Here is a 27939-nt window from a genome sequence, read left to right on the forward strand (position 1 = left end):
TGGGAAAATAAGTCACCTTGTTGGTAGGCAATGTCATAGCCTAGGACAACACCATTGGGGTGTATTGGGTGTTTCCAATTGAGCAAGACGTAGGCAACACCGTAAGCTTGTAAACGTAAATCTCGTACAGGACTAGGCACTAGAATAGGAAAGAAGAAAAATAGTCATACGAAGAATATTAAATTTTATGCCAAGGGAAGTAATATATTTTTTTTACGCAAAACATGATTGCTTCCCATGGGTTAAATTTATATACTAGACTGTTACTAGACAATATTTAGAACGTTTTACTGAAACGATTCTGAATTAGACATTAAATAAGTAATTTTATTTTAAGAATACTAACAAAGGTCTTAACTAGTAGAAAATAAACCGGCATTCTAACTAAAGGAAGTTGGTTTATGTTACTTTGGTAGTGTAGTGATTGGTCGGTTACATTGTAGAACACTTAACCCAATTAGATGAATAATAACTTCTGTCAAATTTAAATTTAAAAAATTCTATAAAATCAACAACAATGACAATTGATTTAGAATTTTTTAACACTGACAATCAGTCTATTCTTGTCAATCTTGTAACTTTACATTATTGAAAGCTTTACAGGACGACATTGGCTAGTCAGTTTAGGTTTAGAAAGGAAGAGACTAGCTAGTCACTCCATCAGTATTTGGTTTGTTTTTAAGCTTTACAAGTTATTTAAATTTTATTCAAGCTACGATTTTCATCAAAGGAAAGAAAAAGCCCATAGCAGAGTCTTTGTTTCCTCTAATCTACAACCTTCCAATACTAAAGACAATCTGGTTTTGACTTATAAGTAATGATTATTAACGCCACCAGCTCCCTCCGCCCATTACACACTCAAGTCTTCTCTCGGTTTAAATCGATTTTTAAATTCTCTGTAAATGTAATGGTGTTCAACAGAAGTAGACTATTACAGTGTTGCTAAGCACTCATGTTACTATTACAGTGTTGCTAAGCATTAATGTTACTATTACAGTGTTGCTAAGCACTCATGTTACTATTACAGTGTTGCTAAGCATTAATGTTACTATTATAGTGTTACTTAGCACTCATGTTACTATTACAGTGTTGCTAAGCACTCATGTTACTATTATAGTGTTGCTAAGCACTCATGTATTACCTCCCTCCGGGGTGAAAAAGTCCAGAAGGTCACTGAAAGGTCCTGTGTAATGCGAGTTCATGACTGCTACCTGAGCTCTCAGTGTCGTGTATGCTGGCAGGTCAGAGAGAGCCACCTTGACCTGCGGCCCGTGGGTGTGTAAGTCTTTTCCCAGGACGATTTCTACTTCTTTCTTCTTGGTCCAGCCTTCAATGGACTTCCAGTAGCGTAGCTGTGTGCACGGGGAGACAGGGAAAACATTTTAAATACTTTGAAAAAAAAACAAAAACTAACTACTTTATATTAAGTGTAATTGTATCAATAAGTTAAGATCGTTCACGTCAATTAATTTGTAACAGACCTAGACCAGTGATGCCCAAACTACGGCCCGCGGGCCAGATTCGGCCCGCGACGTGGCTCCAAGCGGCACGCCTAAGCATCGGCACAAAGTGAAGAAATTTTTATAAAGGTTGAAAAATTACTTTTTTTTTGGATGGAATTCATTCTAATCTAATGTATTCTAATATTCATATTATTTGTTTAGAATGAACACGTCGTTTATTTTGTTTCGGTGACAAGTGTTGACAGTTGTTTTAGATTCTTGGATAATTCCGCTGCTGTCTTGAGCTAGTCATGCTCTAAACATGTTGTGTGTAATATAGGGGCATCAATTCCGTATCAAGTTTGGTAACGTTCTTTTGATATCAAAGAGAATAATACGTACCATTTAATATTTGTGCCTTAATGAAATGGTAGAGCCGTAGGAACAAAAACCTGATTATGAATGTAGATTGTTGGTTTGAGCCGCAAAAGAAAAGAATCGCTAACTTACGCCTAGTTAAGTGAGTTGAGCTAGGAGCTCCCCCAGACCCCATTGCTAGTGATGACGGGGAATCTACAATTTTTCCACTAACTCATGGAAGAACCTATAGTAGGACACAATAAACGTCTTCCGAAAGAATGAAGGGTCAGAATGTAATAAAGATTATGTACACACACACACACACACGTAAATACATATAAATTATTTTTTTCGCGGTGGGGGGGGGGAGAAAAAATCCCCCCCCCGAAAAAAATCCTGGCTACGCCCATGTATGATCCTATTACGTATCTGGGGGGGGGGGTAAGAGGGGGGTATCTGATCAAATGTTACCGTGATCACTTTTTAAAACATATAAAATGTAGGACTTAAATTCGAACTAAGGACTCAAGCCTCCTCAAAGGGAACTTATACCACCACATCTGCCGTACAATTTCTTTCCCTTGTTCCAGGGGCGTAGCTAGGAATTTTTTATCGTTTGGGGGCCCTGGTGGCTTTACCTCTTTGGGGGCCCCTGCATTTTGTGAAATATTTAATATTTAATGTAAAAAACACTCATTTGGGGCTCCCTTCAAGTGAGGGCCCGAGGGAATTTTCAAATTCTCCTCCTCCTCCCCCCACCCTAGCTAAGCCACTGACTTGTTCGATACAAACTTAATAATTAATTATCTAATTAGTTATTCTATTTTTGTTATATTTGTTCTTGTTTCGTCAGGTATACGAAACAATTGTGTCTAATTTCAACTGACCCGAGATCGAGTGTGGGAGAAATAACGTGTACACAAACTTTCAACCAGACAGACAGAAAGACAGATTTATAAAAATTAAAAATATTGCAGCAGAGACAGCTACAAAGGGAACATGAATTAATGATTGCGAAGCCTTGCAGAAAATTAAAACAGTTGGAGGCAGACACATTTGCCTATTTCCTATATTTGTCATTATTCTTAATATCCATGTTGGAGGTAGGGCCGAAGTGATTACAGTGCATGACTCTGAAGCCATGAATCCACACGGTGCATGACTCTGAAGCCATGAATCCACACGGTGCATGACTCTGAAGCCATGAATCCACACGGTGCATGACTCTGAAGCCACGAATCCACACGGTGCTTGACCCTTAACGGGGTCAAAACATTAAAAAAAAATTCCTTTAGACAATATGTATATTAATACAGAAGAAATAAAGGAAATGAAATTATGTTTCAAAGTATTTAATGTCTGTATCAATATGGAATGCTTTCAAATATATTACATTCCGTAAGGTTGTTATTGCTGAAAGCTGTGATGAATATAAGCCTTCTGCTACTATCAAACGCGTTCAAAAAGTCTTTGACCACCAGTCCAACTCTCGGCCTTCACTTATTGAGTCTGGTGAAACTGTTATCACTAACAGGACAAGAGGCAAAAGGGACTTAACTGGCACTTAAACCTGTAGTTTCGGGCAGAAGGGTTCATTAACCTTGGTTAGCTACCCATCTAGGAGAAGGACTGAATTCCAACCTATGCTGCCTTACAGCTATACCCAAACATGAGAAGGTTTTGAGAGTCAACCCGGAAAAGAATCAGGAGTCGGCGACCGTTATGCTGCTTGCAGAACACATTGCTACCTCCTGTCAGATCTGGCACCGCCGCTGATTATTATTATTATTATATATTATATTATTATTATTATTATTATATATATATATATATATATATATATATATATATATATATATATATATATATATATATATTTAAAAGTAAATGAAAAGTGAGGCAATAATATTTTATTACAATAATAGAATATGCATCCTCCGTTTGGGACCCCTCAACTCAAGAAAACATTAAGAAACTGAAACAGACACAAAATAGAGCAGTGAGATTCATAACAAACGAATATTCACATTAGACTAGAGTAACACCTTTAGTAAAATCACTAAATTTAGAAAGCCTTCAGGACAGAAGACTCAAAAGTAAAGTAGCAATTATACATAAAACACTGAACCATAATCTTCAAATACAAAAACAACAAAATTTAATAAAATACTCAGAAAGAAACAAAGATAAATGTACATTCCTCGTCCCATATGCTAGGACGAATTTGTACAAATACTCCTTCTTCCCTAGTGCTAATAGAACATGGAATGGGTTGCCTGAGCTAGCCAGGAAAACTAGTGACTTGGCAGAATTTAAGTCATTGGTTAATATTAATTTGTTGGTATATATGACTAAATGCATGACGCATAGGACGTAATCATCTTCTTTTTTGAAGTAACGTCTGTATTATATAAGTTGAATTATGGTTGAGTGATGTATTTAACCTGCTCTATAATGGGCTAGTTCTACAATTGTACACTCCTGATGTGACCATTGTGAAAGGAAATAAAAGAAAACTAAGTCACGGTTTAGACATAAAATAATGATTACACACATAGAAGCCACAGGACGTACTCAGCATATAATATATATATATATATATATAAACTCACACATTTTGGACACTGGTCAATAATTTAGTTACATGTACACATGGAGGCATCGCTAAAAAAAGGTTTTCGGTATGGCCAGTGGTCAATGCAATCAGTTAGACGTACACAGTATGGACATTGATCAATACAGTCAATCTAATTATGGAGAGAGTTCTTTGGGAAGGGGCAGGAGGCGACGATACAGGTCGTCCAGGGGGCAAACCTTTGCGCCTTAAAGTAATAGACTATATTGTAACAAACTAGATAGGAAAGTATTAAGCATTTTTGTCAATCATTTTCCGCACTTTTCACAGAGTTTTGTCCAACGACGTCTAGGAACTGTTTCTGGTAGTCAGCCGTAGGTGATCGACTCATCGAACCGTGAGTTTCTAGACATAGTCAAACAGTAGAAGCCGGAGAACTCTGTGAATTGCCCCCTAGAGGCCATGTCTCATTGACTCCCAGAGACTCGAGCACTAATCAATATCAAATCTTTTAATTCGTAATTGATTTATAGACGTGAATGCCCCCTATTGTGATCTCCGCACTGAGGTTTTCATAATGCGTTCTGAGCCTTTTGTTCAACGTCCATTCAAGCGGTAATGTTTTGTTTGTTTCAAACCTCACTGAAAGAAATAGATTAGCATTCTCCATCGAATTGCATTTCAACAGTCTTTAAAGTGTGAGTTATGCATGCATGCATTTTAAATCAAACTGTACAATTAGAAGGACTATTAAATACATTTTATTAGATTAATCTTTAATCCTCTTAAAACTATAAGACTTTTTCTGTCTCAAAAGACAAATAAAAGCCTCAAGATATCCACACTTTTTGTTCAATGGAGTTGTTCTGGCGATCTTTCCTACATGTAACATGCATGGATGACCTTTAAGTTTGTGGACACTTGATTAATGAGAGAAGAACACCGGCCAATTAATACTACCACTATATAGTCTTAGGTACAATAGTTGTTATGTGATGACCTAACCTCACTCCTGTATCGCTTCTAGTGTTTTCAGGTAGGCGGTCCGATGTTCGTGACCTCATCGAAAACTGCTTGTCTTATTTTAGTTTCTTATCTCTCCAGATAGACGCAGTTGCTGAATAGTAAAGTGCTTGGCTTTGGAAGCGAGATGTCACAGGTTCGAATCACGGTAAAGACTGGGATTTCTAATTGCGGGATCTTTGGGCGCTTCATGATTACCTGACAATAGTTGGGGGAAAAGTGAAAGCGGTTGGTCGTTGTGTTGATCACATGACACCCTTGTTAACTGTTGGTCACAGTAACAGATGACTTTTACATCATATCGCAAGGTATGCGAGGGTAACGTACCTCTCCAGATAACTTTTATCTAATGGGGCTCCTAATGTATGTGACAAGCTCATTACCTGATGGGGATCCTAAAGTATGTGACAAGCTCATTACCTAATGGTGATCCTAATGTATGTGACAAGCTCATTACCTAATGGGGATCCTAATGTATGTGACAAGCTCATTTCAACTATGACATAGCAAAACATTTCAGACTCAATTCATTTGAAAGGATCCAATCAGTTTATAATAACCTTAACGTTAGTCACTTCTTGCACCGGGAAAAAATAAACAAAATGCAATGGGGACGATGTGATATAAGAAGGCCCATAAAACGTTTTTGATTGGCTAAAGAAGTCGTTAAAAAAATAATTATGTCATAAAAATACGTTCTTTGTCCAGGAAAGTGACATCACATCTTACTCTCATAATTTACCTTATCAAAACAAATAATATAATATGATGTTTTCACCTTATAACCTTTGAACTTCCCACACATGACTCTTGGATCTGTGTCAACAGCGTCCCATATGAAGTGCGCAGTTTGTGGCTCTAGGCTGTGTTCTGGATTTAAGGAGAAATTGGTAGGTGCTACCAGAGGTTCTGAAAAATGAGACAAAAAGTATATTTAAAAGTTTAAATTCGAAAGCAGAAAAGAGTATACCTACTATAAATAAGGATTGAGCTACATTTGCCAGATTTATACTCTTTTATGTCAAACGTAGGGTTGAAAGTTTAGAATGAGTATAAATGTGTAGGCTAAATGCACAAAACTTTGTTTAAAATGGTTCGAGTCTGAAAAAAATGTAAAAACACGCAGGACTAAAATAAAACATATTTTGTAAAAGTCTGAAGTTATTATACAGAGTGTGTACCGTTTCTAATTTTAAAACTTGTTGAAATCTTAGCCGTGGCTAAACGGGTAAAAGTGTATTTTCTTTGGCTTTTGGTTCCACAAATCAAGGCGCATGTACCGTTGCCAACGTACAGGGCCGGTCTTAAGCCACTGCAACCTATGCGGCCGCAGTGGGCCCCGCGCTTTGATAGGCCCCGCGCTAAGTATATCTGTAATTGCATAATGATGCAAAATATACGAAAAAGTCGTGGGAATTATTTTTTAAATCTCCTGAAAATTAGACAAAATTGTTATATGGAAAAAACAAATCTTACGCGAATAAAAAAAAGAAAAGCATAGTCAGCTTTCATATTTAAATAAAAATATAATAATAGTGCGATTTTTAACCGAAACGTAAGTTCCAATAGAACTAGAATACGTTTTTAAAACGATCAAAACCCGAAAATGAGAACATAATCTTTTCTAGTGAGACAGCTGAAACAGATTCTATGAAGAATGCAAAGACTGCAGTGGTGAATGTCGTAAGAGAAGAAGAAAATGTGTAACACTAACAACTGATCAACATGTCGTAAGAAATGAAGGCAATAATGTAATAACTGATCAACATGTTGTTATAGATAATGAGCTAAATGTGGTCGATTCATTGAGAAATCTGGATTATCCTGCCATGTGTCTAGAAAAAATGGTAAGATCTTGTGTTGACTATTTATTACAAAAAGGTCCACCTGAGATTACTTTAAAGAATTTTCCGAAAAATAAGGATGGTAGACATTTCTCTTAAGTACATTGCAAACCAAACCTGAGTAATGGTGAAAGTATTTTGCGTCCTTGGCTGATATATTCTGTGTCAGCAGACAAGATCTATTGTTTCTACTGTCGTCTACTGGAAAAACAAAAAAGTTCCTTTTTAAATGACGGATTTGACCAGTGGCAAAGCTGTACCACAAAGCTAGTAGAGCATGAAAAATCTTAAAGGCATTTAGATGCCATGACCAGCTGCTGTGAAGCTGGAGCAAGAATAAGAACAAAAAAAAAAAAACATTGACAAAGTTCACCAGGAGATGCTTTAGTCTGAAACTAAACGTTGGACTAGTTGCAATTGTACAATTTCTAGCGAAGCGCAATTTAGCTTTCAGGGGGACCATTGAAAGACTTAAAGAGCCAAGTAATGGGAATTTCCTGGTCTAGTTAAGTCTATTAGAATTACTCGCAAAATTTGATCCGGTAATGGGGGAACAACTTCGACGTGTTACCAATGCTGAAATTCATGATCGTTACCTGGGAAAGAAGATTCAAAACGAACTTATTACTGTAGTAGCTGATGCTGTTGTGAATTCTATCCTTCGAGACATCAAGAATGCAGTGATATTGGATTGTACTCCAGACATAAGTCACAACGAGCAGATGTTATCGGTATCTCTCAGAAAGGGTTAATGTGGAAGAGCTTGTGGTTGTGTCTGAACGTTTTAAGTTTCTTCCTGTTGTTTCTTCTTGTGACAGCGAAAAGAAGTTGGCTGGAAACATGGATGTTGTTGCAATCTTTCCAGCCAAAAGTCAAAGGAAAAGGCAGTATGATAAATCTGTGGAAAACTTCACACATCGAAAAGCTGAAGATGGCTACAGGATAAAATGTTTCAACAGCATTGTGAACCCTGCAATTTAATCCTTGTAGCTGAGATTTGAACTGTAACTGTGTCATCTTGTGAAAGAAGTTTCTCGCGTCTTAAACTAATCAAGAATTACTTAAGGTCAACAATTCACGAAGAGAGATTGAACAATGTGGCAATTCTTGCTATTGAGTGTGATCTATGTAGGAAACAGAATTTTGATGATCTACTGTATGACTTCGCTACACACAAGGCTCGTAAAGTTAATTTGATCGTGATTTTGTACTTAGTTAAGAATGTATAAAATGCAAAGACGAATTTATTTTTTAATACAAAATCTTCCTTTTTACTTATTATCCTTATCCCTACCCAGAATAGGCCCCGCGTAATCCGTTTCGCATAGGGCCCCGCAATCGCTAGGACCGGCCCTGCCAACGTACTGACTACCAACTTAATGCGAGTATACAGTCTAAAGTTTTAGATCAGTCGAGCTGCTAATAACTAACAAACTCACCAACGAATAAATAAATATTGAAAAAGAAAAAGAACTCTATAATCAAAACAAAAAAAAAAAAGAAAATGAATGTCTGGCATTGCTCAAATCCTTCCTGGATGTAGTCAAAGCTTGACCGGATACAATTAGGTTTATCGAGGCTTGGGGAGGGGGGGTGAAAAGGGTGGACAGGACATCAATCACTAGGTTGGTATCAGGGAGCTTCTGGTCAAATATCTGGTCTAACTCGAGGATAGGTATACATCAACATCACCCCCTTTAACTGTCCATTAGTTTGTTAGACCGTTGGGGAAGCACATACGATCTGTCGACGGTCTTTCTTCATTCCTTTCTGTCTATCGCTTTGACTAGAACGTCGTTCAACGACAGGCCCGTCTTCAATGTTGTCTTTCCAACGCTATCTCTGCCTCTATATTTTCCGTGGTGTTGCTCTTTGCAGGAAGATCTTTGCTGGATCTCGTGATATGGCCATACAGTTTGAGAATATGTATATATGTTACCGGCAAAGTGCGCAATGCAGGCTTTCTAAATAGCATATAGAGTAAACTACACATCGTCTCTCGTTAAGACATAAAATGGCATTCTAGATAAACATAAATGTTATCAGCAGGGATAAGGAAGCAGACAAATCACATTTTAACTATCACATCAACTAAATTTATATTGATATAAATATATACATTTCATTCTTCTGTTTTGAATTAAGGACATATCAAGGTCATAGAGGTTACCAAAAAAGCGGACGACAGTTCCAGAAAGTTAGAAAAAAGAATGTCTACTCCGACTTTGGTTTCATCGCCCATTACGTGTGTAGACAGAGTTTCACAAGAGTGAGTAGACAGTTTTATGTCACAGGGCTCTTTACCTAGTTAAAGGTATTAACTTTCTCAAGAAATGATTCTCAAACTGTTCCAGCAATAGTGGTACATTTAAAGAGTGCAATGTCGTACTCTCGACCCAGTCTTGCAATAAAAATGAAAACATGCGTTTTTTTTAAATTAGTGGGTCGTGCGTTAAAAATCGGCATTGTAAATCCTTTATCATTGTAGCAACCGTATAAAACACTACAGGTAGACATGTCTTGATCCTAGGTTTTATTGAATAAGAATGACAAATCAGTTCACAATAACACAGTACACACACACAAATTGAACTAAACACCAAGAAATTTTGACAGACCAGTACAGACAGTTCACAAAACACAACAAGAAACATAAATACACAACAATCATCATCATCAAACTCCATTTGAGTGAGGGCTGAGAGGTTCAAATCCTCTCTTGCAAAAGCCCTGGACAGAAACCCTGCTGTTTTGCGTTGTGCGTATATGTCACCATACATGTCGGTAATTTTTGGTTTCCCAGACCTGTCGAGGCGGAGATCAGCAAGTCTGGGGCAACAAAAAAAAAATGAGGCAAAGTTTCCTCTTCTTACCGAAGCGGGGGCACCGTGAGTCGTCGTTTGGTCATAGGCGTGAGAAATATGAGCCAACAGGACAGTCTGTCCTGCACTGTGCTAATATAGCTTGCTCAGGCCTGGATAGCCTCCACCACGGGGAAGTGCGGTCAGGGCGACTCATGCGCTCCCAGACTCTGCAGGCTTTTTGCGACTTGTCCAAGCACTCAAACCATTTTTCCATTTCTAGTTTTTGGATTATCGCCGGATCATGAACTCTCACAGCCTGCTCGGTAGGTGGTGTTAGTAGCCCTCCATGGTGAGCCAAGGAGTTTGCAATGGTCATGCCAGTTACATTTTTGTGACTCGGTACCTACTGCATTATTATTAAATAAACCCAAAAATTATGTTTGGTTTATGTTTCCTTCAAAATAGATTTTTTCTTTGCAGTTTTAGATTAATATTTTTTTTTCTACTTTAAACAAAAATTAAAAAAGCAAAACAAAAAAAATACTTAAAAAACAAAAAAAAAAAAACAAATTTTATCAAAGGGAAAGAACTTCAAGTATCTCTCAATACTGTAAGATTTATTTCCATTTCCGACATCTAACGAAATAATTGTTTATCATTTTTTGATTTACTAATTGGTTACTTTTCAGAGTGATTCATGTTTTACTGTGAACAATAAAAAAATTGTGCAAAGTTTCAACTTGATCAGAGAATGGGAACAGGGAGAAACAATATGTTTGAAATGTGTATCGGAGAGACAGGGCTTTGTAACAACTGAGACTCCTTGGTTGAGATCTTTTAGTCTGACCCTAGAAACGTGAAATTAAAGCCATAAAGAGAGGAGCTCTGAAACACTTCCGGGAGCACTGACTCTAAGAGAAACAAGAGAGAGAGACAGACTAACAATAACCTTATGTATACGTTAGCCGTCTTTTACTTTTGTTCAGGTCGTCTCAATGAACTCTGCGCGTGCTGATTGACTCACGAAGAGAATATCGGAAGTTCCCAGTTAGTCGGGTTTGTAAAGTATTTCCCAACAAAAGTTCCTGTCTAGACGTTAAAATAAACAAGTTTCCATGTCACACTATTTGTTTTCTCTTTAGGTTTTTAAAACAAGGAACTTTTTTTTTCGAATACGATACATGTATTACCCCGTTCGAGTTCATTCCCTTTCTACTTAATATTTGTGTTTTAATCATGCAGCGATAGGTGTTTGTTTTCATGAATATATGGGCTGTAAGAGGAAATGCGTCTCGCTTAGTGGAAGTTTTAAACAAGGAAAGGATGTCTTAAAAAACATGACTAAACTAAAATCTAGTGTCTAGTAAATAGTTCGATAGTGATGTGAGAAGCCAAAGAAAAGACAAAGATTGCATGAAAGAGGAAGTTTTTATTAAAGGAGGTGAGAGAGAATAGTGACAAAAGAATTCATGTGCATACAAGCATGTGTCTGTGAGAGAGAGAAATGAGGAGGGGGGCGTTATAAAACGGATTGTTCTAATTCAAGGGTGTAAGAAAGAAAAGGGTGATCCAAACAAAGAGAAGGAGAAAGAAAAAGATACAGAGAGAGAGAGAGAAAAGGAGAGAGAAGAAAGAAATAGGGCCTTTTCTATTTAACGAAACATTTGAATACATTTTAGCCCGAGAACTATTGAAATGAAATAAAACGGCCCACCATCTTTCTCCTTCCTTCTCTGTCTCTCTCTCTCTTCTTCTTCCTCTTTTTTTTTTCTATTTCTCTCTGGAACTTTCTTTTTTTTCTATTTTTATCATGTGCATCGCGAAGTTCTTTGACAAAAAAATTGATTAAATTGGAACTATCCGTTTTATACGGCTCCATCCCTTCGACAAACACACACATACAGCTTCGACAAACACACACATACAGCTTCGACAAACACACACATACAGCTTCGACAAGCACACACATAGACACTTTTCGGCCTTAGATGTAAGTATCACTTTTACTTTCCACTTCCCCCCACCCTGCGCTCCTCCCGCCCACAACAAAAAAACTTCTACGAACAATCTCTGACTTTTCATAGGATTCTCAAATTATTATTGAAATATTAATTGTATGTTGCATTTCTGACCAGCCCTCCTCCACCCCCCACACATCTCCAATGAACTGACCCTTTCCCAAACACGTATCCACACACACAGTTTTCTACTCTTGAAGTCCAGATATAGCACCTTTTGTTATTTTTACCATATTTGTGTGTGTGTGCATCCATTAACCCTAAAGTTAAACATCGCACACCATCAGTCTCAAACCTAAAGGGATAAACATACAGAATCATTATCATTCCTTGTGTAGGCGCGGTGGTTAAGCAGTAAAGCGTTTAACTTCCAAATAGGAGGTTTGAATCTCAGTGAAAACTAGGATTTTCAATTTAGGTATCCAGTTCTAATGGGTATCTAACATTAGTTAGGACAAAGTAAAGGCGGTTGGTCGTTTTTGTTTTGTATTTGTTTGACATGTTTCGGATGTTCCTTCAGAGTTGAAGATAATTACTTCCTGGTCCAAACCTCCCGCAGGACAACGGGGGATGGGAGCGGGCAGGGTTTGAACCCGGGACCATGGATAAATCTGAACGACGGTCCAGCGCTCAAACCGCTAGACCAGGCTGGCCCTATGACATTCTTGCTAACCGTGGGCCACAGGACCATTACATCATCTGCGCTATAGAACACGTCTGAAAAAGGAACTTTACTTTGTAGTCTATCTTTTGCTCTCTCTCTGAAAAAAAAACTCTAGATCTATTTGAATCTTCTTAACCTAAGATTTTGTTTGCCACAAAGAATGAGATCAAAAAAATTAAAAAATTACAAAAAGAGATTGTGCTGTGACACAAACTATGAGATGGCCCCCGTCTGAGTCGGATCCCTGTCGAATCCGCCTATTCGCAAGGAATATTCAAGACGTGATTTTGTTTTGATTGTCAAAAGTAATCATGTTTCAAAGATTTAATTGGCGTTTTGAAAAATGTTTTTTCTGTAAAATGTTTTGCATGTTTTGGATGTTCCTTCATAGTTGAAGATAATTTACTTCCTTATCCAAAACTTCCGCTGGACGACGGGGGATGGCAGCGAGCAGGGTATGAAACCGGGGCCGTCGAGATAATCAGTCCAACGCGCTAACTGCACGACCAGGCATTGCTGTTAACTTAATAACAAACTATTAGCCTATTATTGATAAAGATATATATTACACATTACGGCATGACAACTACCGGATATTTACAATATGTCAGACTAGTGATTTTAGATAATCTTTCGGTATTGATTTATAATGTAAAAAAAAAAAAACAAAAAAGAACAAGGCATCGAGCTTTTACTTCGGCAACGTCTGCTCGATGTCCCAGCACAGTTACCAACAGAGCTGATGACATTTTCATTTAAATAGGGATAATGTAGATGTAATTTAGATAAGATTTATGAAAAAAAAAGGCTAGATAATCTATTAATTGACTGAATGCAATATTAAATTTAAAAATAGTACATTAGTTTTAGTATTTTATAACATTGCAATATTGATCTAGACATTTGGAAATAAAAATCTACACTTTAAGTCTAGAAATTGAAATTATAGATCTTGATCTAGTCTAAATCATGGCTGCCTGGATGTGCAGGTTCAAACCCATCCGCGTCGTCCTGCTGGAGGTTTGGACTAGGAAGTAAACATCTTCAACTCTGAAGGAACATATGAAACATGTAAAACAACAAATATTGTAAACTATACCTATTAAATCTACATCTAGATTCTACAATGATTGTAATTAGAATAAAAATCTAAATCTAGTATAAAAAATCTAGCTCTAGTGTAAAAAAAAACACCTAGATCTAGTGTAAAAAATATAGATTAGATCTAAATATACCTATTAAGTCTTTTTTAAATACGAGTCAGATTACGAGGTTTAATAAACATTACTATACCGAGTTGTTTTAGCAATTCATTTGAAGAATTTATTCCATATGGCGCAAAAGGAAAAAAAATCCACTACGTCACACTGCCTAGTGAGACTAAAACTGTCTTAATCAATAAGAGCAGGCTCTCGAGAGTTCATACACATTGGTGCTTCGACTTATTTTAGCATTTCATTTAAAGAATTAACTACATATCAATGGAAAAAAAGTATTTCTTCACAATGGGCTAGTTAGACTATATATAAGGATTAAAGACGCATTTTTTTTTGTGCGTTTCGACTGTCAATCTGTCTATCCGTCATGTTAATATCGAAAAAAAAAAGACTAAAAGCTATTGAAAATCTGATTAATATTTAATTTCCCTTCCAAAACATCGTAATAGTTTTAAATTCTATATTAGATTGTTTTGGATGTTTGTATATATAGTGAGAGAAAATAAGAATTCCAGATAAATTATATAACGTTAATTTAATCTTTGATGGTCTCGTATGAAAATTTGATGTACCATAGCCTTGTGAAGAGATTTTCAAACCTTACATTGGTGTTAGGAACTTGTTTTGACGCTACTTGTTACGCTACTGCACGAAAGCCGCTGCATAAAAAGTCCATGTTTTAAAAATGTTATTTAAAAATCGGAGCATAATATTAACGATAATTAGAATTTCTAACGTTTTAGCTAGACAAGTAAATGTAGTGTTAGAGAGAAGTGCGATTTTACATAAATAAAGCTAAAAAAAATGTTCATTAAAAAATCCGGAACAACCAATTTTCGTAAATGAGAAGATTATCTGTTTTATTTATTAGAAGAGGGATTTCAAACAGTTATTTGGCGATAGTAGATTTTTCATATAAAATTCGGAACATTTTTGTTGACAATTTGTAAGAAAATTAAAGTAATGGAGGTCGATTTCTTTTTCATCTTAAAATCCGGAACATTCTTTACCGATCAAACAATTTGATATCGATAAATAAACTATATTGACGTATTGTCAAAGAATATAGGTGTAATTACGCGATTTCGGATACATCTCGTAGCATTTGGAGTAGATGTAAAGCACATTTCTATAAAGAGCACGTGTGCTTCTCAAGGACGCTCTCTTAAATGTGAATAAAATTTTCAATGTAAATAAGACAGGGACCTGTCTCTTTGTTTCTATGTTGTCGACCACTTAGATCAAACATTTTTTTTTCTATAGTTCAATGTATATAACATGACCGCCTTATGAACCATTAATCCAGGAAAGAAATGCTGGTTAGACCTTGCATCACACGCTCTGACTTAATGTACTACATACGTTCACATGTAACATATCAGCTATAAAGTACTAGATTTATAAACTTTAGGTTCAGTTCAATTCATGCTACCTTAATTGCAGTTTAAAAAAAAAAGGTTACATGTGAAACTAATTACCCCGGATATGACACATGAATTTCGAAGCATCTTTATCGATTATTTTGTGCTGAGCTGCTCTTAAAAAGCTTGTTAAGTTCTAGTCCTTTAAAAGACGGAACAGTACTGACAAGTGAAGTAGTTAAAGCAAGGGCCAAAGTGTGGGAAACGGGGCGGGAGGGGAGGGGAGTAGAAAAGTGTTACTACTAAAATGGCATCGACCGCTACATATTTTGTAGTCAATGACCCCCCCCACACACACACACACACACACTCAGCGCTCAGCCACCATTTTGTGTCCGGACTACAGCGTCGTTAGTAGCGGGATAACAAAAGCGCCCAGTAGTGGCCATTGTCTTGTGATGGCGCTGTAGAGGGTGAGGAGGAGCCGAATTGGCTAAATGGTGAGAACAGTTGTGCAGCTGGTGTGAGTATGACGCGGCCCGTACTGCCTGTATCAGAGACTGGAAGCTAATCGTTCTCTTTGTTGTTCAACTAGTCAGGTCCTCAGATGGAGATAATGAGAGGGGAGGCAATGCAATGAAGTGCAGGACCTACTCGTATGGGTCAAAATTAACAACTTGAGAATCAGTGGGATGCAATAGAAATAGATCTACTCTTCAATTTACTACATTTTTTTTGTCAGATTATTAAATCCTTTCAGCAATAATAAATAACAAATGTGTAGACTGAACTTAAGTGACGGGACATGAATTAGGGACTAATGGGCAATTATCTCAAGGAGATATAGCCAGTGGTTGCCAACCCAGAGTATTTACTGGATTCTTCTTGTCCATTCCTAGAAACCTAAAGATAGCTTATTAATTTCCAGGAGCACTAAAGACATAAGTTTCATAGTCTTAAATGGTTGAAATATCTCTTCCACAGAAAAAGAAGAAAGCAGAATAAATAAAAGGTGAAAGATGAAAGTTTGGAGCGGTCACTTGTAGATTGACATTTTTAGAAAGCTTATAGAAACTCATTCCGTTTGTCTGTCTGGTACAAAATTTCGCACACGTAATTTTTTCTAATGCACCATAATTATTCATTGACTCTAACAAAACACGAATCAATAAAAAAAAATTCATTAGTTTGTATTAATAAATCAATTGTTTTTGAAATAGTAAAAAAAGAATGCATCTTACAGTATTGGGGGATTGAGCTGTATATTTCAAGCTCTTTTACTTATGTGATTTTTTTGTGTTACTTTTCTAGTTTGTTTTGTTGACCAGTATTATCACTGCCAATTTATTCTTTCTCATAGGTTATATTGTGTCTTTAGTTTGAAAGATACAACTGTGCTACTGTTTTCTTCGTTCGCGTACAGTCCATTGAATTATTCAGTTTTCAATGTAGACTGGTTAGTCTCACTGTTGATGGAGTTATCAAATGTTTGACTCTTCCCTCAGTGTCCTACATACATCAGGAGGTTAGGAAGTAGACGTGAGAGTGACCTACAGACATCATAAGGTTAGGAAGTAGACGTGAGAGTAACCTACAGAATGTCACGTCGACCTGACGCTATCGGTAGCACAATGTATCAAACACAAGACAGAGACTCATCTTGCTGGACTTCTTGAAGATGGTGATGAATTGTGTTTCTTTCTGTAGTGCTGAGTACAGGTCGATATTTCACTTGTAAATAAATGAGAATGAGATGACACTTATACTATCCTAATGTCTAGAGTCTAGACTTGGATAATGAATGTCCCTAAAAAAAACTATTTCCACTTGGACTCTTACATTCAGTGTAGACAGGTAACTTGAGGCAATCGTTCACTTTTGGATCAGTTGTTTTTCTTCAGTTTTGATATTTTACAAGAAACAAAAGATATTAGATTTCCATCATCCACCTACAACTCTTTAATCACCAACCTCCATTCCACAGTTTCATGCCTCTCAATACAAAGACGTTTTATACAAATCTTTAAAATCACTCTTTTAAATAATTTTTGTGAATCCTTTGCATTCTATATTTCGAATTATTATTCAATAATTCTTTCAAATATATTTTGTTCTCAAATAATTCTTTCAAACCACTCTTGAAACAAATTCTTTCAATTCATTTGTAAAACATTTTTTTTTTAAATCTCTCCACAACTATATCTATTCAAATCATCCATTCAAATTATGTTTCAAATAAGTCGTTCAAAATACTTTTAAAACATTAAAACTTACATCAATGCCTTTCAAATTATATTTTCAACTCTCTTTCCTCAACCACTCTTAGGACAAGTTGATTTTATACAGTAAGATGTTAACCGCATTCCTCATACTATTGCAGACTAAGACTATATTGTGTGTACATCACATCGAAACGGCTTTATCCTCAAAGTAGCATACATTTATAATGAAATTTACTTAAGCTAAAATATTGCAAACCTGGAATTATAAATTAGTAGGTTTTCAACAAAATGCATACCTGACTCTCCAGAATGGCCCAGGTAAATAAAGGCCGGCTGGTGAGCCTCTCCCAGGGAGTTCTCAGCCTTGACCTGGATCTCGTAGACTGTGTAGACGTCGTTGGTCTCAATGTCCAGAAATCCCTGGTTCGGGTCGTTAACGTAGGCTGAGTCCCAAGTAAATGTTCCTTTTAATCTCCACTTCACCTGGTACCTGAACCTTGTCCCGTGGTAGTATAACCTGTTCATTGGCTACACAACAGAAGATTAACAAAAATAAAAATATAAATGCAAACATCGAAATATGATAAACATGTGATAATTCTTATTGGATCTTTTAAATAGTATTTATTTCATTGGACACACCGAAAGGTAATGTAGTGTCACATATGAAGTTACAGACAATGGAAAGCAAAAAAAAAGAGAGAGTTAGTTATATGAGTCAGAGGAGAAATTAGTTGGTCTACCAGTGATTCCCAAAGTATTCTATATAAACCCCCAGCGGTCTAGGATGGCTTCCAAAAGGGTCTACGTAAGTGAATAAATGAATTTTGGGTCTATGAGTACTTGACGGGGTTCTACGATAGTGGATCTAATTAGAGAACTTAATTACTTTAAGTTAAATTTTCTATTAATGTAATTGACTCACACACACATAAATGATTTGCAACTTAAGAAATCATTTAAATCTTTATCCAGTTATTCGAATAAGAAAAATAATTTTAATAACATGTTTGAATAGCTTAATTATGTTTAGAGTCTAGAGACATATAGACAGTGCAGTCTTGATCATTCAAAAATTGGTTTTATTCCTTCATTGTGTAGCCTGCAATGGCTGATGTGATTTTATACAACAAACTTTATGTAATTATTCTATGAGACCATCTAAACCGAAGATTGATTGGAGACAATGCCAACCTGATCAAATAGATACAGATTTGAAATACTTTCGAACTGTTAAACATAAAGTAGGTTCATATTAGATTCACAGTGGACAAAATCTTCGCCTTGGCATCAACAAGAGAGTTGTTAGTTTGTAAAGGTATCTACAGTATCTCTTTACAGGATTTGTATACCGAAATTTGGAAAATCTCGCATTATAGAAACAAAAGAACTATGTTGCTAGCCGCTGAAGAGGATTTAAACATTATTTTACGCACACACCAGCATCTGATATCATTATAATAATTATTTTAAGCATGATGAATCATTCACCATTCAATTGAACACAGAAACTAAAAGACTATCATGTTTCTAAAAAGGTAATTAGATATGTGAAAAGGTATAAACCCAAGACCATTATCTGGACCGACAACATCTCTCTGTTACTTGTACAACATTATCAAAGAAGTACAGACTAGAATGTATTGTGTTACTCCATGATATGCCATTACGTTGTATCCTATCTCTGGGCACCTACCGTCCATTCCACCGCCAGCGTCTTCTTCGTGTCCGTCCTGGTGCGGACGTTGGTTGGGTTTCTATCCGGTCGGTCCGGCGGCGTGGTACACATTCGGGTGGTAGTGGCGCTCGGCTTGCTGGAGCCCATGACGTTTCTGGCTTTGACCCTGAATGAGTATGTCCCCCAGGGATACAACTGAAGAGTGGCGACTCTGGTGCTGCCATCAAACTGCTCGTCATAGTCGTGCCTGAGATATGCACATAGAAATAGTGATAAGGGGAGACAAAGGTCTAAGTCGTGCCTGAGATATGCACATAGAAATAGTGATAAGGGGAGACAAACGTCCAAGTCGTGCCTGAGATATGCACATAGAAATAGTAATAAGGGGACGTCATAGCCATGCCTGAGATATGCACATATAAATAGTGATAAGGGGATGTCATAGCCGTGCCTGAGATATGCACATAGAAATAGTGATAAGGGGACGTCATAGCCATGCCTGAGATATGCACATATAAATAGTGATAAGGGGATGTCATAGCCGTGCCTGAGATATGCAAATAGAAATAGTGATAAGGGGATGTCACAGTCGTGCCTGAGATATGCACATAGAAATAATGATAAGGGGATGTCATAGTCGTGCCTGAGATATGCATATAGAAATAGTGATAAGGGGACGTCATAGTCGTGCCTGAGATATGCACATAGAAATAGTGATAAGGGGAGACAAACGTCTAAGTCGTGCCTGAGATATGCACATAGAAATAGTAATAAGGGGATGTCATAGTCGTGCATGAGATATGCACATAGAAATAGTGATAAGGGGATGTCATAGTCGTGCATGAGATATGCACATAGAAATAGTGATAAGGGGATGTCATAGCCGTGCCTGAGATATGCAAATAGAAATAGTGATAAGGGGATGTCACAGTCGTGCCTGAGATATGCACATAGAAACAATGATAAGGGGAGACAAACGTCTAAGTCGTGCCTGAGATATGCACATAAAAATAGTGATAAGCGGAGACAAAGGTCTAAGTCGTGCCTGAGATATGCACATATAAATAGTGATAAGGGGAGACAAACGTCTAAGTTGTGCCTGAGATATGCACATAGAAATAGTGATAAGGGGAGACAAAGGTCTAAGTCGTGCCTGAGATATGCACATAGAAATAGTGATAAGGGGACGTCATAGCCGTGCCTGAGATATGCACATAGAAATAGTGATAAGGGGATGTCATAGCCGTGCCTGAGATATGCACATAGAAATAGTGATAAGGGGATGTCATAGCCGTGCCTGAGATATGCACATAGAAATAGTGATAAGGGGATGTCATAGCCGTGCCTGAGATATGCACATAGAAATAGTGATAAGGGGATGTCATAGCCCTGCCTGAGATATGCACATAGAAATAGTGATAAGGGGATGTCATAGCCGTGCCTGAGATATGCACATAGAAATAGTGATAAGGGGAGACAAACGTCTAAGTCGTGCCTGATATATGCACATAGAAATAGTGATAAGGGGAGACATACTTCTAAGTCGTGCTTGAGATATGCACATAGAAATAGTGATAAGGGGAGACATACTTCTAAGTCGTGCCTGATATATGCACATAGAAATAGTGATAAGGGGAGACATACTTCTAAGTCGTGCTTGAGATATGCACATAGAAATAGTGATAAGGGGAGACAGCAAAGAGACGACATAACGACATTACGGCAATTTACAAATACATTTTTTTAAATATTTAAACAAAAAGAGCTTATATAAGGGGAAGAGACTCAAAATCACTACCAGATATCACAATACTTTAGGAATAGGTACCCTTTTTTCTAAATAAAACAAAATAAATTATCTATCTCTAATTGATTAACTAATTAGTTAATGTATTCATTCATGTATAACCATCGACTATGAATAATTATGAAAAATTTAAACTTGATCGGAGATTGGGAAGTGGGAGAATAAACATGAAATACCTACAATACAAGAAAAAGTCTAACTATACAGTCACATCTCTCAATAAGTAGCAGTTCTAATTATACAGTCACATCTCTCAATAAGTAGCAGCTTTAACTATACAGTCACATCTCTCAATAAGTAGCAGTTCTAACTATACAGTCACATCTCTCAATAAGTAGCAGTTCTAACTATACAGTCACATCTCTCAATAAGTAGCAGCTTTAACTATACAGTCACATCTCTCAATAAGTAGCAGTTCTAACTATACAGTCACATCTCTCAATAAGTAGCATTTACTTCGCAAACAAAATAATAAATTGCCAAGAATTAATTAGTTTTGTTCCGTTAAATAAATAACTGTGTAAAGATTCAACTTTTGATCTGAGAAATGGATGTGGCAGATATAACGAGTAAAACAATTGTACCAGAAAGACAGACAGACAGACAGACAGACAGAGTGAATAGAAGCTTTGTAAAGAACCAGGACCAAAGGCGATCTTATTCTTATATTTATAAAGTATATATATATATATAATAATAATAATAATAATAAGGCTTGTCTTCGAGTCCGAAGATTAGTAAGGAATGCAGTATTTCCCGTGGCTGCGCAGTCCCAGTTGTGACCTACATATTTTGCCATATATATATTATAAAGTAGAATGTGAGGGGTATGTATGTATGTATGTATGTTACTTATAGACATCAAAACCGCTTGACCAATCTTGATAAAACTAGGCAGGAATGTTCCTTGGGTACCAACTTAGACCGTAGTGTATGTATTGTAGCCCTAAAACAAACTTAAGACCCTCAAAAAAAATAAAGTTGTCCGACTCTATTACAGCTATAGTATTTTATGGATCTAGGCCATGTCTACAATGTTGACATGAGAAAAGATAGAAAGGATTTAGACCTAGATCTAATTTTAAGAAATACACTTTGCGCAGATAGTTTTTTACTTTGACACATGAAAATACAAAAGAAGATCCATTGATTTCATTATGTAATAAAATTAACCTTCAATTTTGTGTTTCAAAAGCATTTTTTACATTAATTAGTTCCTTATATCTGTGATTACAGATTTCCTGACGAACATTCTTTCATTAGACAATTCCGTAATGAATCGCGTACTAAATATTAATTCGTTTAATTGTTTACTTTATAATCCCATCCCTAGATCTAAAACTCTAATTCAACTCTAAGATGATAAAACTTCTCTTCGAACAGATAGTTTTATACTTTAACACATAAACATATTAATTAAAGTCCATTCATTTCATATTTTGATCAAATAAACATTCAAATTTGGTTTTCTAAAGCTACATTCGTTTACGAAAGCTGCGAAGCCGAGTTGAGATAGGCCTAGATCTATATTCATTCATGAATCGCGTACTAAACATTATTTCGTTTTATTGTTACTTTATAATCCCATCCCTAGATCTAAAACTCTAATTCAACACTAAGATGATAAAACTTCTCTTCGCACAGATAGTTTTATACTTGAACACATAAACATATTAATTAAAGTCCATTCACTTCATATTTTGATCAAATAAACATTCAAATTTTGTTTTCTAAAGCTACATTCGATTACGAAAGCTGCGAAGCCGAGTTGAGATAGGCCTAGATCTATATTCATTCATGAATCGCGTACTAAAAATTATGTCGTTTAATTGTTCACTTTATAATCCCATTCATTTAGCAAAGCTATCGCTCTTTTTGTTTTTTAATAGATATGAATGTATCGGCTTCGGGTAATCCCATTTTCGCAAACCTAATTTTATTTTCGTAGCGAAAGAGAAAAAACTTGAAAGGATCATTAGTTAAGTTTAACATACATCTAAATCCAATCCACTAGATTATTCAAAAGCATTTTTTACATAAATTAATTCCTGATATCTGTGACTACAGATTTCCTGGCGAACATTATTTCATTAGACATTACCAATGGTTACACATTAACACATCTCTCTACTGAGTCTATTTCTAGGCCTAGGTCTAAAACTCTTATTGAACTCTAAGATGATAAAACTTCTTTTCGCAAAGATAGTTTTGTGCTTTAACACATAAATATACTAATTATTGTCCATTCATTTCATATTTTAATCAAATTAACATTCAAATTTGTTTTTCTAAAGCATTTTAATACATTCGTTCGCTGTTCGCTAAAGCTGCGTAGCCGTGTTGAGATAGGCCTATTTTCATTCATAAAAAAAGGTCACGCATGCACAGCACAGAATGAACTCTATAAAAGCCAATGTTTAACTCTAGATTAGTGTAGATTTAGATCTATTTCTACCTCAAGATCTACTTTATACTTTATACACATGAACATTCAAAATTTAGTCTATTCATCTCAAATTTTAATCAAATATATGTAGGCCTACAAGCAAATGTTTTAATTTGAAAAAATGGATTTAAGCCTATTAGCTATTCTGATTTGATAGCTTCATTCACACTACTATTACATTGACACATTCGCTTTACTTATTACATTATTATTTCGTTTAATTGTTTACAAAACACTCTCAGTGACTATATCGACAGTAATGCGCAAATAAAGACCCGCGGGTCGCGGGTAACATATGTCTAGTATATATATATATATATATATATATATATATATATATATATATATATATATATATATATATATATACATTAACATTTTACAATCACAAAGAAGATATAAAATAATTAACGATACTCCACAGCCCTATATCATTGATGGGAAAATGACGGCCCGCTGGCCAACTCCACCATGTGGAAAGGTTTTATACCATGCATGTTGTGTTGAAATAGCTAAAAATAACAATTTTCCTACAGTTTATGCATCTTTATGCACTTCTTTCATCCTTATAAATCTAATCTTTCATAAAAATATCATCAGTACTTAGTGTAATAAAAACTCTTGAAGATACTATAGGCCTATATTTCACACCTTTTAATTTACTCACAAACAATTTCACTATTTTGTAAAATATTCTATGCAATTACATTACTCAGTTGAGCTATGTGACACAAAAGTAAGATTATCTAAATGAGGACGAATTGTTAAGCACGATTTGTGGATGTAAAACTAAAGTTTCATTATTTACGAGAATTTGCCAGTGGAATGTGAAATATTTGAAGATTAATTTTGGCTATCACATTCATTTTTGACAAATCTTTTCTGGTACATTGAATGATAAGTTTCAAGGCTAAACAAATCTATTTATAGATATCGCAAAGGCGTAAGGTTTGAAATAACGACTAGCTAAGAATGAATTGTTTTTCACAACGTGAAATTCACTCACTATTGTGGGAGGAATTTTCAATAGCTTGACAAAAATTTATGTCGGTTTCGAAAGAAGGTATCAAGATTTTAGTGGTATTGAAAAAGATTTAAATAGTTTGCATATGAAAGTAGAATGTACATTGTGTTTTAGTGAGACAAGACTTTCCACTTGATAACTTTTGTCTATGAGTCATCTCACTTGTGTTCTTCCTACAGGAAAGTAAACGGGCCAACATACTTGAAAGACAAATGTCCCAGAATTCGAGTCCTACAGAGGCTTCTTGAAATCCAGTTTTCTACATCTAATATCTTACTCTAGAAAAATTGTATGCTTGAAATTGTCAGAACGAGATTCGGAAAAGTAGGTCAATGGCCATCGGGCCACACGATGACCTGCTGAACACTATCACAAATAAGTAACTAAAAATTGTATGGCCATATCATGAGGTTCTGAGGGCTCGCAAAGACCTTCCTTCAGGGAACAGTACCTGGATAAAGAAAAAGAGGCACAAGGTGAAAGCAATGGGAAGACATGAAAGAATGGAGTAGTCTAAAAGAAACATTTCTATTCAAGGCAACAGACAGAGAAGGACGGTCGGTAGATTATGTGTGGTGACCCAAAGGTTCACCAAGAGATAGGTGAAGGTCAAGTCTATTTTAAAGTGAAACGTGAATATATTATTTTTAAAACGGCTTTTTTTTTTAATTTATAGACTACTGTGAACTTTGGCACAAAATGTGAGTAAAACAAAATTACAGGCGGAACCAGATTATAGATGCATTATTCGTTTGCTGTTATAACGTATTTGTTATGGGAAATGCACAATTGTAAAATGAAATTTGTAAGCATAATACAAAATATTTTTATTATTATTATTATTGAAATGAATTAATTTTCATTATGTGGCACTGCTAGGGTCGAGCTTCGTGACATGGACAAAATTCCTTGAGTTCTTTGACTGTGTACTTTGAGAATTTTTCTGAGAATGTGGTATGTGAGAATGTGGTATGTGAGAATGTGGTATGTGAGAATGTGGTATGTGAGAATGTGGTATGTGAGAATGTGGTATGTGAGAATGTGGTATGTGAGAATGTGGTATGTGAGAATGTGGTATGTGAGAATGTGGTATGTGAGAATGTGGTATGTGAGAATGTGGTATGTCTGCAACAGTATTATTATTATTATGTTAAAAAATAACGAGAATACATTCTCTGGTGAAGACAGGGTCGAGTTTCGTTAAAGGGATTTGTCAACAATATTGAGTTTTAGGATATGTTTCTCGTTATTTTTTGTCCTCATTACTCTGTCCTGTATTGCTGTGACAAAGCCTTCTGTTTCAGGGTAGAGATGACCTGCTTTGAGCCATGCTAAGGAAGCAGCCTTGTCAATGTTGTCCCCATCTAATAAAGCCAGGAATTTTCCGTGGAGTGTTTTTTCTTCCCATTGGCGAATCTCATACCCTAGGTCGTCCAAACCGACATTAACATTAACATTGTTTAGGTTCAGAGGGGTTGAATCATAGTCGTATTTGCGTAGGAAGGAAACTAGTTCATTGCTGGAGGCGTGCAGTTTTGATCGTATTTTGGAAACTTGCGTCTTACACAGTTTGAAGATGTTCTGCAATCCACGGCATCCATCCTTCCGGAGCAGGTATAGCCTTATGGTGGGGTGTAAACATCGAAATTTGGTTAATAGTTTCATCGTGAAACTGTCAATGTCATGTAGGTTGGTGTCTGTCCATTTGATAATAAACAACCTCGCAGAGGAGCACGGCCCAGCTATTTATTGCCGGGATGTGTTTACTGCTAGACAGTTTTGTGTTAAGAATTTTATTTACTCTCTGCTTGTATTTTCCAAGAAAGTCCTCTTTTTATTTTTTAAGGTTTATCGTGGCATTCTGGTTTATTCCAAGATATTTATAAAGGGAGGCAGAGTTCAGTTCTTCGATGCCTTCAAATGCAATATTGGTGTTGGCTGCCTTGCCCTTTATAATGTGTATGATACCACACTTATCCAAGTCAAAAGACATGCATATATCGTCACCAAAGTGTCTCCCATGGGTGATTGTGTTATGCAACTTTTGCTCGTTCTCTGCATATAGCTTTAAATCATCCATGTATAACAGGTGAGACGCAGTTTATTATTATTATTATTATTATAAAATGCGGTACAAATCCCAATCAAAAACTTCCTATGCATAAATTTTTGATTTCAGTCCTTAAATATGCGTCTATTTATGCAGCTCCATATTCATAAATTAACCAAAGTTTTGTTGTTTTTAAATGAAAGTCGTAGCTTATTGTCCTTAAAAAACGTATAGATGCCAACAAAAAACTGTGAGTACTCTAAACAACACTTCAGTATTGAGGCCAATAAATAGACAACACAGTCACAGAAAAATATAGGGAAAAAATAAAATAGAAGAATTCGTTCAAGAATTTTTTATTTTTGTAAAACTCTAGCCCTTCGTCGCTGTGTTCCACTTCAGACCTATTTAAAGAGACCCTCGTACAAAGGTTTATCAACAAGATTTGACACACTGAGCCTTAAGTATTGAAACACATTACACATTGTAATGCAGTGAGCTACACTGTCACGATGGAGACTATAGCCCAATCAGTTCATCGTCTCAACCCACAATGCAAGACAGGTGCTCATGCATTGGCATCGTGGTCTATCGGTCAAAACAAACCCATCTTTCCCTCCTTGTTATTAAGGTAATCGACATACATACCATGTGTGTTTACACAAAGGAGGATATTATTAGCACTATGTCCCTTTCAGATGACCTCTTAGAATTGAACTCCCAACCTTCCCCCTCACCGCCAATTACGACGCAGGTTAAGGCGCATGCCTGTCTTCGGGTTGAGAGCACGTCTGCAAACAGGGAAACCAGAATGGCATGAGCCATGCAGGAACTTGGTAAACATGTATACTAGCATGTTCTGGAAACTGCCAGTCCTATCTGGACAAGGGTGTTTCAGATCAAATAGATCTATTTACCTGGCATTATATCAAATATATTTTTTATGACGAGTGTCTGTATACTTCTGTTGATTCTGTCTGTCCGTCCACTGACGTCCATCATTCAGCTCGACTGTCTACCTCAATACTTAAGGCAAGAACCTTAGATTAAGTATAAAAACCTATCTAACACTCATTCCTATATTTATTTGCGATGTTCATATAATGCGGAAAACGTATAATAACTAACTTGTTGGTATTTGCGGTGTATAAAATAAAATAATAACCTATGGTGTTGTTTAAGTTATAGGATAAGTTTTGTGCATTTATTGCACCGTAAAATCATTATTTTAAGCTATTCATTTTTAGCGGCCCCCGAAAGGGGAAAAGACGCTATTAGTTTTGTGCGAAATGTCTGTCCGTCTGTCCGTCCGTCCCGTTTAGATCTCGTGAACTAGAAGAGATATTGAAAATCACAATATTTTAGACCATTCAAAGTTCTGATGCAATGGCTACTTTTTTTTTC

At 36.2% G+C, this 27939-nt stretch overlaps 1 protein-coding gene across 2 annotated transcripts in view; it reads right to left on the reverse strand.

Annotated features, from left to right (window-relative positions):
* The window catches only part of LOC106064262 (neuroglian-like), a 213535-nt gene that overhangs the window by 18085 nt on the left and 167511 nt on the right, over positions 1-27939 (reverse strand). For both annotated transcript variants that reach the window (XR_008777578.1, XM_056026957.1), the window contains exons 5-9: positions 19227-19455; positions 17827-18058; positions 6179-6309; positions 1142-1352; positions 17-139 (exon numbers count right to left, since the gene is read on the reverse strand). Coding sequence is in view for 1 of the 2 variants with exons in the window: in XM_056026957.1 (XP_055882932.1) it covers positions 17-139; positions 1142-1352; positions 6179-6309; positions 17827-18058; positions 19227-19455 (926 nt within the window). In the remaining variant the exon portion in view is untranslated. The remainder of the gene's footprint in view (positions 1-16; positions 140-1141; positions 1353-6178; positions 6310-17826; positions 18059-19226; positions 19456-27939) is intronic.

The sequence above is a fragment of the Biomphalaria glabrata genome, chromosome 4 (genome assembly GCF_947242115.1).
Source record: "Biomphalaria glabrata chromosome 4, xgBioGlab47.1, whole genome shotgun sequence".
Taxonomy (NCBI): Eukaryota; Metazoa; Mollusca; class Gastropoda; family Planorbidae; genus Biomphalaria; species Biomphalaria glabrata.